Genomic DNA, 16,076 nt, shown 5'->3' with positions numbered 1-16,076 from the left:
AGCTGAGAGGCCTGCAGAGCTGTGGACAGGGCCTCCGTGTTCAGAGACCCCCCCCTCCACCCCCCGATCCAGGACCCCGTGGACAGGACGAGTCGTAGGCAGGGGAGCACACAGCTGTATTCTCTCTCGGGAGTCCACGTGGGGTCAGCGTGGTCAGCAGGCCTGGTCCAGTGGCTCCAGCCGCAGCCACAGCCCGCCCTCGGCACGCAGGATGAGCTCCGGCTTCCGGAGCGGCTCCTGCTCGTCGGGCAGCACGCGGAACCGCAGCAGCGTCAGCGCCAGCACCACCTTCATCTCGGTCATGGCGAACGTCTGCCCGATGCAGTTCCTGGGATGCAGATTTTTGTGGCTGGCGGCCAAGGACCCCCACACTCCCTTCCCAGACACCCAGGAGGGACAGGGCGGCACCGATGGGCCTCAGCTGCCCCTGCCAGGTGCCCCCAGCTCACCTGGGCCCCGCGGAGAAGGGGATAAAGGCCAGGGGGGACCTGTCCTTCATGTTCTCTGCCTCGAAGCGGAAGGGGTCATACACCTGGGGGTGGGGGCGAGACAGGGCTGATGGGGAGGGCCCCGCCACCTGGAGGGCCTGCCCACCCAAGGACCCAGAGAGGACACACAAGGGGATACAGCACCTCAGGGTCTGGCCACACGGACGGATTGTGGTGGGTCCCGAAAATACTGATGAGACAGATGACACCTGCGGGGAGCGGGCAGTGAGGGTCTCACCACCTTGCCACACCCACACACCTGCATGTCCACTCCCCCACCCCCATTCATGCCAGCTGCAGCACCTTTGGGGATGACCCGGCCGTCCGGGAGAGGCACATCCTGGGAGCAGCAGCGAGAGACAACAGTGACAGGCGGGTGCAGGCGGAGACTTTCCTTGATGCACATGGTCAGGAAGGGCAGCGAGGCCAGGTCGTCCCTGCACACAGACCCGCCTTGCCCCTGCACACAGAGCAGCCTCACCCCTACACAGAAACCTGCCTCACCCCTACATAAACCCCCCTCACCTCTGCACACAGACCAGCCTCCCCCCTACAAACAGACCAGATTCACCCCTGCACACAGACCCGCCACACCCAGGCACAGACCCATCTCAACCCTGCACACAGAACAGCCTCACCCCTACACAGAAACCTGCCTCACCCCTGAATACAGACCCGCTTCTCCCCTGCACAGAGACCAGCCTCACCCCTGCACAGACCCATCCGACCCCTGCACAGACCCACCTCACCCCTGCATCCAGACCAGACTCACCCAGCCACAGACCAGCTTCACACCTATATACAGACCAGCCTCACTCCTGCACACAGACCAACCTCACCCCTGCACAGACCAGCCTCACCCCTGCAAACAGAGCAGACTCACCCTACTCAGAAACCTGCCTCACCCCTGCACAGATCTGCCTCACCTCTGCAAACAGACCAACCTCACCCCTACACAAATTCACCTCACCCCTGCACACAGACCTGCTTCTCCCCTGCACAGAGACCAGTCTCACCCCTGCACAGACCCGCCCGACCCCTGCACAGACCCGCCTCACCCCTGTATACAGACCAAACTAACCCAGCCACAGACCAGTTTCACACCTACACACAGACCAGCTTCACCCCAGACCACAGATTCGCCTCACCCCTGCACAGACCCGCCTCACACCTGCATAAAGACCCGCCTCACCTGAGCACAGAACTGCCTCACCCCTGCACACAGAGCAGCCTCACCCCTACACAGAAACATGCCTCACCAATTCACAAGTCTGCCTCACCCCTGCACAGAGACCAACCTCACCCCTGCACAGACTTGCCTCACCCCTGAAAACAAAAGACTCACCCCTGCACAGAGACCAACCTCACCCCTGCAAAGACTCACCTCACCCCTGAAAACAGACCCGCCTCACCCCTGCACAGACCCACCTCTCCCCTGAAAGACCCGCCTCACCCGGGTACAGGCCCACCTCACCGCTGCACACAGATCAGCCTTACCCCTACACAGATCCATCTCAACCCTGCATACAGACCCACCTCACTCCTTCACACAGACCAGCCTCACCCCTGCAAAGACCCGCCTCCTGCACAAAAATCAGCCCCAGCCCTGCATAAACCAGCCTCCCCCTGCACACAGACCAGCCTCACTCTGCACACAGACCAGCCTCACCTCCACACATACCCACCTCACCTGGGCACAGACCCACCTCACCCCTGCACGAAGAACAGCCTCAGCCCTGCAAAGACCCACTTCACCCAGCACACAAACCCGCCTTACTGCTTCACAGACCCACTTCACCCCTGCAAACAGACCAGCCTCACCCCTGCACACAGACCAGCCTCACCCGGGCACAGACCCACCTTACCCCTACACATAGACCCGCCTCACTCCTGAACAGACCTGCCTCACCCCTGCATACAAACCTCCCCCGGGAAAGACCAGCCTCACCCCTGCACACAGACCCACCTCACCCCTGCACACAGACAAGTCTCACCCCTACACAGATCCACCTCACCCCTGCACACAGACCCACTTCACCCCTTTACACAGACCAGGATCACCCTTGCACAGACAGACCTGCCTCACCCCTGCACACAGACCTTTCTCACCCATGCACAAACCAGCCTCACTCCTGCACACAGACCAGCCTCACCCAAGCACACCAGCCTCACCCCTGCACACAGACCAGTCTCACCTCCGCACAGACTTGCCTCACCTCCGCACAGACTTGCCTCACCTCTGCACAGACCCGCCTCACCCCTGCACACAGACCCACGTCACCAGACACAGACCCATGTCACTGGGCACAGACCCGCCTCACCCATTGGGCCTGCTCCCCGACCTGGCTCACCACTCCAGCTCCTGGGGCTCCCGGCCCTGCAGCAGCGCCCCCACCTCCTGCCGGCAGCGCTCCTGGTGCTCTGGGTGCTTTGCCAGGTTGAACAGGACCCAGGACAGGCCGCTGGCTGTGGTGTCATGACCTGGGGGCAGTGTCTGTGTCAGGTCAGGGAGGACAGGGGGCTGCAGGGGCTGCCCCAGGGGGTGGGGGTCAGGGTAGAGGGTTGCTCACCCTCAAACATGAAGGTGTCAGCCTCAGCCCGGATGTCCTCATCTGACAGCTGCTTCCCGTCCTCGTCCTGGGAAGCCATCGCTGAGGTCACTGGCCCAGGAGACCACCCAGGTCCCTCCCCGGCCCAGGGCTCCCGCTTGGCCCTGCAATGTGGAACCCACTGACAGCCAGATGTTTGCCCAGAAGGGGAAAGTGTTTACGGAGGTTGGCAGAGACAGCTCACAGACCCCCCCCCCTCCCTGCAGAGAAGTGCTGCTGTGAACTGCTGGCTGGGCCTCCCCGCCCAGAGCTCTGAGCAGATCCCAGGGCATGCTCCCAGGTCCCCACCAGAGACGCAGTCATGCTCAGGGCAGGACAGGCTCGCACAGCGAGAGGAGCGCAGGGTACCAGCTGGGCCCAGAGACAGACGGACGCCAGGTGGCGGTGGGGAGGCGTGGACACACCTGGCTCTGCCCAGCGGGCTCCCCGGCCACCCCACTCGCCCTCCTGTTACCCCACGGCGCCAGGCCTTCCTGGCCCACCTGGGCCAGCAGCAGCACATCAATGAAGTCTAGCGTCTTGGCCTTGGCCTTGGCCCTGAGGAAGTCGTGGGAGCCCTGGGCGAGGAGAGCCTGGCGCCGCTCCTGGATGACTGCATCAGTGAAGGAGTGCACCAGGTGGCAGGCGCGGCGGAAGCGCCGCCCATCGGCCGTGAGATGGTACAGCAGGTCCCAGTGCAGGAGGAGCTGCTGGTGCCGCTTGGCCACGAGAGCGCTGAGCTCCAGGATGGCGGCAATGTACTCGCTGGGCTTCCTGAGGACCACGGGGGTGGGGTCAGGTTCTCCCCCACCCTGCAGACGCCGAGACCCCCACACACACCAGGAGACCCTGCATAACTGGAACATGCATGCATACACATGTGTACTCATGCATAGGGCATGCAGACATGTACATAGACATGCACATGGGTATGCACAGGGAAATGCATACACCCAGGTACACAGGCACACACATGTGCATGCAGACAGGCACAAGCATGCACACATGAACACATTCACCTGGGCACACACACTCACGCCCAGGGATGTTTGCAGCGTCAGGATGAAATCCAGCCACTGCAGCCCACCTGCTCTCCCCAACTGCTCCCCACCTCCTGCCCAGCCCCCATGGGGCCGCCCCATGCCTGGAGCACCTCATCTGATTATTGTTTTAGGCTTCAGGTGCTCCCACTGGTGCCCAGGATCCAGCAGGGCTCCACCTGGCTGACCACCTTCCAGCCCTCGCAAGGATCACACAGCGCTGAGCCCTCAGGAACCCTCTGGGCTGCACCCTCCCCTCCCTGCCTGCGTGAGCACGCACTCCTGACAGTTGCTGTCGAAACTGAAGACACACTTCTGCAGACTATCCAGTGTCATGAGGCTCACGTGTTCGAACATGTCCAGGCGGGCGCTACCCCTCGAAAGCAGGCGTGCCCACTTGGCCTGGAAGAGCAGAGGCAGGCTGGCAACAGTGCCCCTTGTTGGGCCCCCTGGACTGTCAGCTTGGTCTGGGAGAGACCCACTCCCACCGGGGCGGGTCCACTGTGCTCATGGTCCACCCCAGCCACACCAGAGTCCACGATGCTCACATGCATGGTGTCTGCACTCTGGCTGAAGATCTTCACGTAGGGCTTCAGGATGTTGAAGTGGAAGGCGGGAGTCAGCAGGCGACGGTGCCGGCCCCACTTGTCCCCTGCACTCAATAGCAGCCCGTCCCCTGCAGGGGCAGAGGTGAGGAGAGGCCAGCAGCACCTTCCTGCACCCCTGAGGTGGCCCCTGGCCCAGAGCCCAGACACTCACCCAGCCAGGGCTTCAGGAAGCTGTAGAAGAGCATGTCCTTGGGGGCGATCTCAGCTAAGGAAGGGCGACATCAGGGGTTGCAGGGGCTCCAGCAGGGGTCCGCACCCCTCCCTGCCCACCCACAACAAGTCTCAGGGCGGAGGGAGCAGGAAGTCGGAGGCAGGGCCAGACCAGGTTGCAGCTGACTGGAGCCAGCTAGCACGACCCGCACAGCTAACATGGTCCCACACGGCTTCTACATGCCTCCAAGACACAACACGGCACGCACAGCCTGACACGGCTTTCACATGGCACAGTTTGTCTGGGCACACGCGCACAAAGCCCCCACAGGCCGCCTCTGCAGTCGCCCGGCCTCACCAACAGCCCCGAGACATCGGACACGTCGCCCCATGCATGAGCAGGCACCAGCACCACATGGGGATGTGCCTGACTGACACGGAGAGCCTGACAGTCTCGGTGCATCCTGCAGGTGAACTGGCACCACTCACACTCACTCCCATGCCACCCACCTGCAGCCACCTCCAGCCGGAGCGAGATCAGCTCAATACGGCAGACAGACACACAGGCACACAAAGACACAGAGAGACAGACACACAGCGGCACAGACACACAACTAGACACATAAACACACATACTGACAGACTCAGAGACAGACACAGACGTGCAGACAGACATACAGACATACAGACAGACACACTGACACACAGGCATAGAGACAGACTGGGAGGAAGATACACAGATGTGCAGGCAGACGTACAGACGCCCTCCCCCCACCCCTCTGTTGTCCGGACAGACCAGCACAGGTGCACACAGCATGAGCACCCTCATGATCAGACATAGCCGTGGGCAAGAGTGTCCAGGGGACACCAAGGCAGGCTGCCCCCGGGTACCTGGGGCAAAGAGTATGGGCTTGATGCAGGTGGGGCAGAAGACGCGGATGACGGCGTGGCAGGGCCCCACCCACCAGCAGCAGACGTCCCCGTAGGTGCTGGCCAGGCCCTGCGTGTACTGAAGGCCCTTCTCCGAGCTCTGAATCTGTGGGACAGACACTGCTCGCATCCCTCTAGGTGGCCAGAAGGACAGACGGACGACCAGGACCTGGCCTGCTGCGAGGGTCTGTGGTCCTGCCTTCACCCTCACAGCCAGCGGGGATGGGGGGTGGGGCTCCCTCTGACTCCACACCACGTCTCTGCTCTGCGCCCAGGCCAGGTGACCCCACCCGCAGACGCACTGGCTGCAGCCTGCTTGGAGTCCAGCCCTGTCGTGTCCCACCGTGGGCCCAGCACGAGCAGCATCCAGCATCTGTGTGAGGGACAGTCAGAGGCACTCCCCAGCGAGGGACTGAGCCCTGGTCAGGTCACAGGAAAGTGTCCTGCAGAGTTTTCTGGAACAGCCAGGGAAAGTTCACTTTCCATGGGGCTGAGCTCCTGGGTTCATCTTTCTCAGTTAGCAAGACCATGAAGACAGATTTCCAGGACAGCACTGGCCACTTGGATCCCTCTGTGCCTGAAGGCCACCGCCCCTGAACTGGACGGTTGGGAGATGGACCCTGGAGCCTCCCCTGGCTAGAGTGCTGGAGACCTGCTCCAGCTGAGACTAATCCCGCATTTTCTTGATCGGGACAAAGGAGAAAATTCCATTTCTTTGTGTAGCCCATTTGGAGTGGAAATTCCACGCTTCCAGCTGAGGGCAACCTTGACAGAGAGAGAGAGAGAGCTGGGCCCAGCCCTGGGGTCATCCGGCATGTGCGGGATGCTGTCCACTGCCCTGGTCTTCTGGGCATGCTGGGGAGGGTCTCAGGGGGCACAGACGCCTCAGGGCCTGAGTTCCAGGAGTATGTTGGAGCCTGGAGCCGAGGGGTGATGGGGGGACAAAGGCGCCAACCTCCAGAGGCCGAGCTCGGCTCTGACCCCCACCAGCCAGAGACCCTGTTGTTCTGGTTGCTGGTCAGTGCTCTCTGCTCATTGCTCCATGACTCCTCCTCCAGGAAGCCTGACCCACCTTTGCTTCTCCACAGTCACCGCCAGCTGCCTCTGACCCCTTCCTAGCTCTGCCCAAGACAGAGGCTTGGTTCCTCAAAGGGCGGGGAGGGTCAGTATGCATGCAGGGAGGAAGGGAGAAGAGCAGGGGGTCAGAGTGCATGCAGGGAGGGGGAGGTGGTGGAGAGGAAGGAGGGGCCAGGGTCCTGCAGGGAGGAACGAAGCTGGATGGGGGTTGGACCCTCGGGTGCCACAGCACCCACCACCTCAAGCCCTGCCGGGTACCTGAGGCATTGGTGACAGGCCGGACTATGTCAGGGTGGCAGAGGGTGACGAGGGGAAGAACGGGGCCCAGCCACAGCATGAAGCCCTGGCAGTGGGCGGCCACCATCTGGGTGATGCTCCGCAGGCCCTGCTCCGTGGGGTGAATCTGCAGAAAGGGGGCGTCATGCTGGGGGTCCCAAGAGTGCAGGGACACGGGTCTGTGGGAGGGACACGGAGTCTGCAGGACACGGGGCCTGTGGGACACAGGGTCCTGTCCCTATCCCAGGCGCTGCAGAGCCCTGGGTGTCCCGGGCTGTGGGTGAGCAAGAATTGCGGGCAGGCATGGCCCGGAAGGAGATAGCGGCTCGAAAGGGGAAGTGATGACCCACACTTTCCAGTTGGGCAACTTCCCTGTTGGGACACCTGAGAGAGGAGCAGACAGGGCTGGGGGCTCTGGGCAGGCAGGGAGGGGGTCCGCGGAGGGACGCGCGGGCCAGGACCTGTGCCAAATTCGGGGACACAGCAGCTGGGCAGAGATCAGCATCCAACAAGGACAGAGCAGAGGGTGAGGGAGGAGAAAGGGGCCTAACCCCACTCACAGCCCTGACCCCTGACCCCTGACCCCTGACCCCTTCCCCGCTGCAGCTCCTCCACCCCCAACACCCAGCCCCTGGCTGCACTCACCAGGCCCAGGTGCCCCCAGAACCAGCTCCGCCTGGGGGGCTGCGGGAAGCAGCGCAGACGCCGGCACAGGTCCTGGAAGGCCCAGGCCCAGGCCAGGACACGGGCCAGCAGCCAGGCAGCCCCGGTCAGCAGCAGCAGCGGCCACAGGGCCGGGCCCAGCCAGGTCAGGCTTGCCGGCAGCATCTTGCAGGCTGGGGGAACGAGGGACACAGGGTCGGGGGGCTGGAGACAGAGACGGGGCCTCAGGCAGGGGGGACAGGAAGGGGAGAGAGATGGAGAAAACTCAGGGCAAGTGGGGAGACAGACATTCACCCACAGGACACAGGGCAGCCAGTCCGCCCCTGCCGTCTGCCCCCCCTCCATCCTGCCCAGCCTGGTACCCCTGGTGGGGCGCCCGCCTCTCTCTCCTCCCCCTGCCCCCTGCCCAGCCCGGTACCCCAGGTGGAGAGTTTGTTTCACAGCTCCTGAGTCCTCCTGTGGGAAGTGTCTGCCCTTGTTCCCTTGTGGGGCGCTGGCACAGGGCAGCAGTGACCAATGGGCACACTGGTCTCTCTCCTCCCCGCGGGCAGCCTGCCCAGGCAGGGGAGGGGCCACTGCTGCCAGGCCCAGGAGGGGTCACTGCAGGAAGGCCCAGTCCCTCCCCCAGGCCAGGCGGCCACTGTCCACACGATCCGCGCTGGGGCACCAGCCGCCTTGCCCCAGAGTGGCCGGCACTGAGCGTCATTGCTCAGAGCTGAAGAGGAAGAAGGGGCCTGAGCACAGGGCGGCAGGAGCTCAGGGCCAGTGTCCAGTGCTGGGCTGAGCAGGAACAAAGGAACCGGCCTGGCTGGAGATTACCCGCGCCGGGTTCTGGCCACGGATCCCGTGGGAAAGTCCCGGCCTAGGCGGTGCGGTCCGGGGGATCCCGCATGTCCACCTGGACGTCAAGTTCTATGTTCACACATAGTCACACGCAGGCGCAGACCTGCGCGCACGCAGACGTGCAAGTACACCCCCCCACGGGCGCACGGGCGCATGGCCGCGCCTCCGCCCCGCCCTGCACACGCACACAGCCGCACGCGCACCTGTGCGGGAGCCACGGGCGGAAACTGACCCGGGGTCCTGGTATTCCTAAAGCGTCCAGCAGATGGCGCCATTGACACGCGCCCGGGGGAGTGGCCCAGGGACAATCTGGGATCCTCTGGACAGGTGGCCTGGGTGAGAGCCTCGCAGGTGTCACCAGGTCGGGAAGGGCAGGGGGACTCGGAGCCCAGGACTCCTCCAAGCCCCACAGCTAAGCTTCAGTGAGTAAGATAAGGGCCCAGAAGGGCCCTGATCGGCAGCTCACACCTGCCGGCTTGGAGAACGAGGGTTTTAGGGTCCCACGACGAACACCCCAACTCCTGGCAGCTCCTGTGCCCTGAGCTGGCCGTGGGCGTGGGCACAGAGCCTGGTGACCCCACCTGCAAACCCCCCTCCCTGAGATTAGGGCAGCTCTCCACACACACACACCTGGAAATGGCCTCTCTTGCCTGCCCGTGGATACGCAGAGGGGTGACCAGCACCCCAACTCCCACAGGTCGACAGGAAAGCTGATCCCCACCTTTTAAAACCCCTGGAAACCTAAGCGTTTTCTGTTACAGGGGTTAAACTCCCACTTCTCAAAGCAAAGCTGGATGATTGCCCAACTTCAGAGGTTAATCATTGACCGGAGCCGCAGCCATAGTACAGTGGGGAGGATGCTTGTCTTTCACGCAGTTGACCTGGGTTCGATCCCCGGTCTCCCATAAGATCCCCCGAGCACTGCCAGGAGTGATCCCTGAGTGCAGAGCCACGAGTCAGCCCTGAGCATCACCAGGTGGTCCCGAAACAAAACCAAACAGGTAAGTCATAATAATAATGGGCCTTAAAAAGGCAGCAAAGAATTGGGGAGAGAGGACAGAGCCAGAGAGCAGCTGGGCAGGGTCTGTACTGTTTATGAGGCGCGTTTGGCAGTGCCGGGCCAAGCGGTATAGAGGGACTAGGAGGAGGACACAGCCCAATGAGCATCAAGAAGGGCCAGGGGGTCAGGCGAGGTCCACTTCCTGTAAGCCCCATCTGCGCCCATGGTGGCCCCCCGCGGAGCGGCCACGGCCAAACAGCAGAGACTGTAGAGTCAGCGGATGGAGGCCGTCCTGGGGCGCCTTGAACACAAACCCCACCAGGGTGCCCCTCCACATCCCCCCTCCCGCTCCTCCCTCTCAGGCGCTCCCACAGCCCCATCAGAACAGATGAAGCTCCCGCTGGACTCTGGACGCACCATGGCCAGCACGAGGCTCAGAGCCCCACTCCATCCCACTGTCCCCTGGGTCCCTGCTGCCGGCCCAGAACCACGGCAGGGGAGCACACAGCTGTATTCTCTCTCGGGCGTCCACAGAGGGTCAGCGCGGTCAGTGGGCCTGGTCCAGCAGCTCCAGCCGCAGCCACAGCCCGCCCTCGGCACGCAGGATGAGCTCCGGCTTCCGGCGCGGCTCCTGCTCGTCGGGCAGCACGCGGAACCGCAGCAGCGTCAGCGCCAGCACCACCTTCATCTCGGTCATGGCAAACGTCTGCCCGATGCAGTTCCTGGGACGCAGGTTTTTGTGGTTGGCGGCCAAGAACCCCCACACTCCCTTCCCAGACACCCAGGAGGGACAGGGCGGCACCGATGTGCCTCAGCTGTCCCTACCAGGCGCCCCCAGCTCACCTGGGCCCCGCAGAGAAGGGGATGAAGGCCAGCGGGGGTCTGTCCTTCACGTTCTCTGCCTCGAAGCGGAAGGGGTCGTACACCTGGGGGTGCAGAGAGGCAAAGGGTCCTATCCTGGGGCATCCGACACCCCCCGGACAGTGGATGTGGGGGGCATGCAGGGAGAGGCACCTTGGGGTTCGGCCAGATGGACGGGTTGTAATGGATTCCGAAGATGCTGATGACAGAGATGATCCCTGTGGGGGAGGGGCATCAGTACAGACCACTAGGCAGGACCTGCTGCCCCCACTCCCAACCACCACAGCACCTTTAGGGATGACCCGGCCATCCGGGAGAGGCACATCCTGGGAGCAGCAGCGAGAGACAACAGTGACAGGCGGGTGCAGGCGAAGACTTTCCTTGATGCACATGGTCAGGAAGGGCAGTGAAGCCAGGTCGTCCCTGCACACAGACCTGCCTCACCCCTGCACTGGACTCACCTCACCCCTGCACAGACCCGCCTCACCCCTGCACACAGAACCGCCTCAACCCTGCACACAGACCTGCCTCACCCCTGCAGAGAGACCAGCCTTTGCCCTGCACATACCCGCCTCACCCCTGCATACAGACCCACTTCACCCAGGCATAGACCCGCCTCACCCCTGCAAATCCACCTCATCCCTGCACACAGACCCACCTCACCCCTGCACACAGACCCGCCTCATCCCTGCACAGATCCACTTCACCCCTGCACACAAACCTGCCTCACCCCTTCATACAGACCAGCCTCACCTGTGCACGCAGACCCACCTCACCCAGGCGTAGATCTGCCTCACCCCTGCACACAGACCAGCCTCACCTCTGCACAGACTCGCCTCACCCCTGCACACAGACCCTCCTCACCCCTGCACACACACCAGCCTCACCTCCACACAGACCTGCCTTACCCAGGCACAGGCCCGCCTCACTCCTAGACCTGCTCCCTGGCCTGGCTCACCACTCTAGCTCCTGGGGCTCCCGGCCCTGCAGCAGCGCCCCCACCTCCTGCCGGCAGCGCTCCTGGTGCTCAGGGTGCTTTGCCAGGTTGAACAGGACCCAGGACAGGCCGCTGGCTGTGGTGTCGTGGCCTGGGGGCAGTGTCTGTGTCAGGTCAGGGAGGACAGGGGGCTGCAGGGGCTGCCCCAGGGGGTGGGGGTCAGAGTAGAGGGTTGCTCACCCTCAAACATGAAGGTGTCAGCCTCGGCCCGGATGTCCTCATCCGACAGCTGCTTCCCGTCCTCGTCCTGGGGAGCCATCGCTGAGGTCACTGGCCCAGGAGCCCACCCAGGCCCCTCCCTGGCCCAGGGCTTCCGCTTAGCCCTACAGTGTGGAACCCACCGACAGCCAGAAGTTTGGGGAAAAGTGTTTACAGAGGCGAGAAGAGACAGCTCACAGACCCTCTCCCTGCAGAGAAGCGCTGCTATGAACTGCCTGCTGGGCCTCCCCACCCAGAGCTATGAGCAAATCCCAGGGCATGCTCCCAGGTCCCCACCGGGCTCCCATGCAGCCATGCCCAGGGCAGGAACAGGCTCGCACAGCGAGAGGAGCGAGAGGAGCGCAGGGTACCAGCTGGGCCCAGAGACAGATGGACACCAGGTGGCAGTGGGGAGGCGTGGACACACCTGGCTCTGACCAGCGGGCTCCCCGGCCACCCCACTCGCCCTCCTGTTACCCCACGGCGCCAAGCCTTCCTGGCCCACCTGGGCCAGCAGCAGCACATCAATGAAGTCTAGCGTCTTGGCCTTGGCCTTGGCCCTGAGGAAGTCGTGGGAGCCCTGGGCGAGGAGGGCCTGGCGCCGCTCCTGGATGACGGCATCGGTGAAGGAGTGCACCAGGCGGCAGGCGCGGCGGAAGCGCCGCCCGTCGGCCGTGAGGCGGTACAGCGGGTCCCAGTGCAGGAGGAGCTGCTGCAGCCGCTTGGTCACGAGAGCACTGAGCTCCAGGATGGCGGCGATGTACTCACTGGGCTTCCTGCGCTCAACCCAAAGGAGGCCTGTCCGCAGCTCCCCAGCAGGACAGGGCACCGCGGACCGGGTGTCCCCCTTGTCCCGGCTCCGTGCACCAAGACAGGGTCAACCCTGTACCTCCCGCTCACTCCTCCCTTCCTGCTGTGGGGTCCCCAGTCTCCCCTCGATGGTCCCCTGGGCCTGGCCCCATGCCAGGCTCCTTCTACAGCCCAGTGTCCAGCCTCTGATCATCATTCAGGGGCCATATCTCTCTGCTTGCCTCAGGGTAAAGTCTAGCTATCTCCAGGATAGAGGCCCTGCCTCTTCCCTTCCTCCCTGCCTCCAGCCCAGGCTGAGCCCTCAGGAACCCTCCCCCTTGCCCACCCACGTGATCACTCACTCCTGACAGTTGCTATCAAAACTGAAGACGCACTTCTGCAGACTGTCCAGCGTCATGAGGCTCACATGCTCGAACATGTCCAGGCGGGCACTGCCCCCTGACAGCAGGCGTGCCCACTTGGCCTGGAAGAGGGGGGACAGCCTGGGACCGGTGGCCCCTCCAGGAGCCCCAACCCACAGGGACCTTCCGGGACGCTGTTCTGGGCACTGTTCGGGTGGCACATGGCTACCGCACACAAGGATCAGGTGTCCATAACACCCCTCACCCCACAGCACCTGGCCTGCCTCTGCAGGCAGGAACAGCCACTGGGACCCGCACCCCAGTCCCCCCTGCTCCCGCCAGGCCTGAGGGACACACGTGCATAGTGTCCGCGCTCTGGCCGAAGATCTTCACGTAGGCCTTCAGGATGTTGGAGTGGAAGGCAGGCGTCAGCAGGCGACGGTGCCGGCTCCACTTGTCCCCCGCACTCAGCAGCAGCCCATCCCCTGCAGGAGCAGAGGTGAGGAGAGGCCGACAGCACCTTCCTGCACCCCTGAGGCAGCCCCCGGGCCGGAGCCCAGACACTCACCCAACCAGGGCTTCAGGAAGCCATAGAACAGCATGTCCTTGGGGGCAGCGCTGGCTGGCATGAGACAAAGACCATCGGGGCCCTGGCAGGAAGAAGGGGGGTCCTCACCCCACCCCTGCCTACCTGGATGGGTCTTGGGAAAGAGGGAGCAGGGGGAGGGCCAGACCAGGTTGCAGCCCTGCACACAGAGCGTCTCTGCACAGCACAGCCAAACACAACTGCCACAAAAGACATGGAAAGCACACAGCCCAGCACAGCACAGCCTGGTATGACATGCCCACAGGCTTCTGCATGGCACGGCACCCAACAGGCCTGAGGTAGTCAACACAGCATCTACACAGCACAGAGTGCTCCAGACAAGCTGCCCTCCCCAGCAGGAGCTGGCCCAGGTGGTCTGGCGGTCACGTTGGACACGGCCCCACAGGCCATGATGTGCCCTGACTTCACGCATGGGCTGACATAGCCTCGGTGTGCGTCACAGACGGGCCCAGGGCAGAGGGAAACAGATGCCTGCGTGTCCACACAGAAGGTCAGAGCTCCTGCGAGAGTGACCCCCATGGAGACCCGCCCCTGCCCCCCAGAGGCCCTGCAGGTCCCATGACCTTGGGAAATCAGTGACCTTGGGAAGTCACTGTGCTTCCTGCGCCCACTTCCCCTGTCCAGCGAGTGTCCATCTACCTAGGATGCTGGCAGATGGATATTCATGGGCTCTGCCCGTCACCCTAACCACCCCCTGCTCAGACTAGTGGGCTCTGCCAGCCCACCCCCCCACCTACTCCAAACTGATCCTGACCCTCAGCCCTCAGATCCAACTGCCTCCTGCAGGGGCCGAAACAATAGGACAGCAGGGAGGGTATCTGCCCTGCACACAGCAGACCCAGTTTCTACTCCCGCCAACCCACATGGCCCCTCTGAGCCCACCAGCAGTGATCCCTGAGCACAGAGCCAAGGTAAGTCTGGAACACTGTTGGGTATGCCCCCCACCAAAAATAAATCTGTTTACTGCCTCCCCTGGCCCTCACTCTCTTCATCTGTCTCTTGAGGTAATAGATACATAATTAATGGATAGGTGACATATAGACAATAGAAAGTAATAAGGAGTTAGATGGGTGGGGGTGGATGGGAGCTAGGGAGGGGGTGGGGGATGGTGGGTGGTGGATGGGGGGTGGGGGGATGGGGGATGGATGGGGGATGGAGGATGGGTGGAGAGTTAGATAATAGATAAATAGGTGGGAATTGTTTGTCTGCTCAGGCCTACAGCTTCCCTGGGTGTTCACTGCTCCGTAGGTGAGCTTCTAGGACCCGTCTCTCAGCGTGAGAGTGCAGAAGCCATCTCAGAGGAAAGTAGGAGGTGACGCAGGGTCCCAGTGACACTGACTGAGACTGGATCCAGTCATGCCGAAGGCAACAGTCCTAGGTCCCCTGTCTCTACTCAGACCTCACGATGTCCTGTGTCCACCAAGCTGTGAGTTCACCAGGCAACCCTGAGAGAGTCCCTGTCAGCGGGTGGGGAAGCCCCTTCCCTCGCTCAGTCTGATCTGGCCACAGTGGGAGGAGCTGGGCGGGGGGGGGGGGGGGGGTGCTGTGAGCTTCCTGGGGAGATACCTGGGGCCTGGAGCAAGGGGGCCACAAACTTAGGGTGCACAAGCCGCAGGATAGGGTGCAAGGGCCCCATCCACCAGAGGTGCAGGTCTTGGAAAGAGTGTCCCAGCTCCTCCACCAGCCGCAGGCCCTCTTCGTTGCTCTTCACCTGGGGCGGGCAAGTGAGGCCAGGGCTGGTAAGACCCTTCTGGTGAGGGGCCAGCCAGCCACCTGCCCAGACACCCCACACAGCCTGATGGAACCCAGGGAGACAGGGAGGCGCTCCTCACTGAGGACTGTGGGGGTGGGCAGGGGTGGCCACGATAGGCAGAGGGGGCAGCATGGCCACAGACATCCTTTCCACTGCCCTGAGCTGGCAGAGAGTATCTGGGACCTTCCAGATAAGCTCCGGACACCCTGTCATATTGGAGTTTGGTTTGTGGGGGTGGACGGGAACAGAGGGAATTGATAAAGGGACTTTATGGCTTCTCCGCTCGACCAAGGACTCTTCAGACCCTGACCCCTGACCCCTTTCCTGCCGCAGCTCTTCACGCCCCCAACACCCGGCCCCTGGCTGCACTCACCAGGCCCAGGTGCCCCCAGAACCAGCTCCGCCTGGGGGGCTGCGGGAAGCAGCGCAGACGCCAGCACAGGTCCCGGAAGGCCCAGGCCCAGGCCAGGACACGGGCCAGCAGCCAGGCAGCCCCAGTCAGCAGCAGCAGCGGCCACAGGGCCGGGCCCAGGCAGGTCAGGCTTGCCGGCAGCATCGCACAGGTTGGGGGTTGAAGGACACAGGGTGGGGGTGGGGGCTGGAGGCAGAGGGGGACGGGGCGGCAGGAGGTTGGGAACTCCAGAGGAACCAGAACAAGGACAGAGCAGGCGGAGAGTCACAGCCCCAGCACGTGTTTACACGTGTAAACAGAGGGACTGTGTTTACCAGAGAGTGTGCTCCCTGGAGCCAGCCAGGCCTGCGCAGCAGCTCCGGATCCTTCTCCAGAGACTCCTGGTCCCGCCTCCTCCGGGCCACCGACCTCAGAGTTCCAGCCAATCCCAGGGG

At 63.2% G+C, this 16,076-nt stretch overlaps 2 protein-coding genes across 4 annotated transcripts; both read right to left on the bottom strand.

The window, feature by feature from the left end:
• Positions 1-107: 107 nt before the first annotated feature.
• Positions 108-8,294, bottom strand: LOC130028567 (leukotriene-B4 omega-hydroxylase 3-like). 3 transcript variants are annotated; one of them, XM_056119287.1, is made up of 13 exons: positions 8,239-8,294; positions 7,803-7,993; positions 7,140-7,284; positions 4,876-4,929; positions 4,665-4,792; positions 4,397-4,518; positions 3,580-3,850; positions 3,059-3,125; positions 2,840-2,969; positions 792-925; positions 633-697; positions 450-532; positions 108-328 (listed from the first exon to the last, which is right to left on the bottom strand). In XM_056119287.1, exons 2-13 carry the CDS (start codon positions 7,983-7,985, stop codon positions 154-156), a joined length of 1,557 nt encoding a protein of 518 aa, XP_055975262.1. In that variant the 5' UTR covers positions 7,986-7,993; positions 8,239-8,294; the 3' UTR covers positions 108-153. The 3 variants fall into 3 exon arrangements, with proteins under 3 accessions (XP_055975262.1, XP_055975263.1, XP_055975264.1); XM_056119288.1 differs by lacking the exon at positions 7,140-7,284 and adding an exon at positions 5,766-5,910; XM_056119289.1 differs by lacking the exons at positions 7,140-7,284; positions 8,239-8,294 and having other exon boundaries at positions 7,803-7,875.
• Positions 8,295-9,708: 1,414 nt separating this feature from the next.
• LOC130028566 (cytochrome P450 4F3-like) lies at positions 9,709-15,898 on the bottom strand. The gene is made up of 12 exons (XM_056119286.1): positions 15,604-15,898; positions 15,044-15,188; positions 13,439-13,492; positions 13,228-13,355; positions 12,871-12,992; positions 12,225-12,495; positions 11,702-11,768; positions 11,483-11,612; positions 10,814-10,947; positions 10,678-10,742; positions 10,507-10,589; positions 9,709-10,385 (listed from the first exon to the last, which is right to left on the bottom strand). The coding sequence occupies exons 1-12, from the start codon at positions 15,784-15,786 to the stop codon at positions 10,211-10,213; spliced, it is 1,557 nt and encodes a 518-aa protein (XP_055975261.1). The 5' UTR covers positions 15,787-15,898; the 3' UTR covers positions 9,709-10,210.
• Between the last annotated feature and the right edge of the window lie 178 nt (positions 15,899-16,076).

Source organism: Sorex fumeus, unplaced genomic scaffold, assembly GCF_029834395.1.
Source record: "Sorex fumeus unplaced genomic scaffold, SorFum_2.1 ptg000041l, whole genome shotgun sequence".
Classification (NCBI taxonomy): domain Eukaryota; kingdom Metazoa; phylum Chordata; class Mammalia; order Eulipotyphla; family Soricidae; genus Sorex; species Sorex fumeus.
The sequence above is the reverse complement of the archived record's forward strand: the minus strand, read 5'-3'. Positions and strand labels throughout refer to the sequence as shown.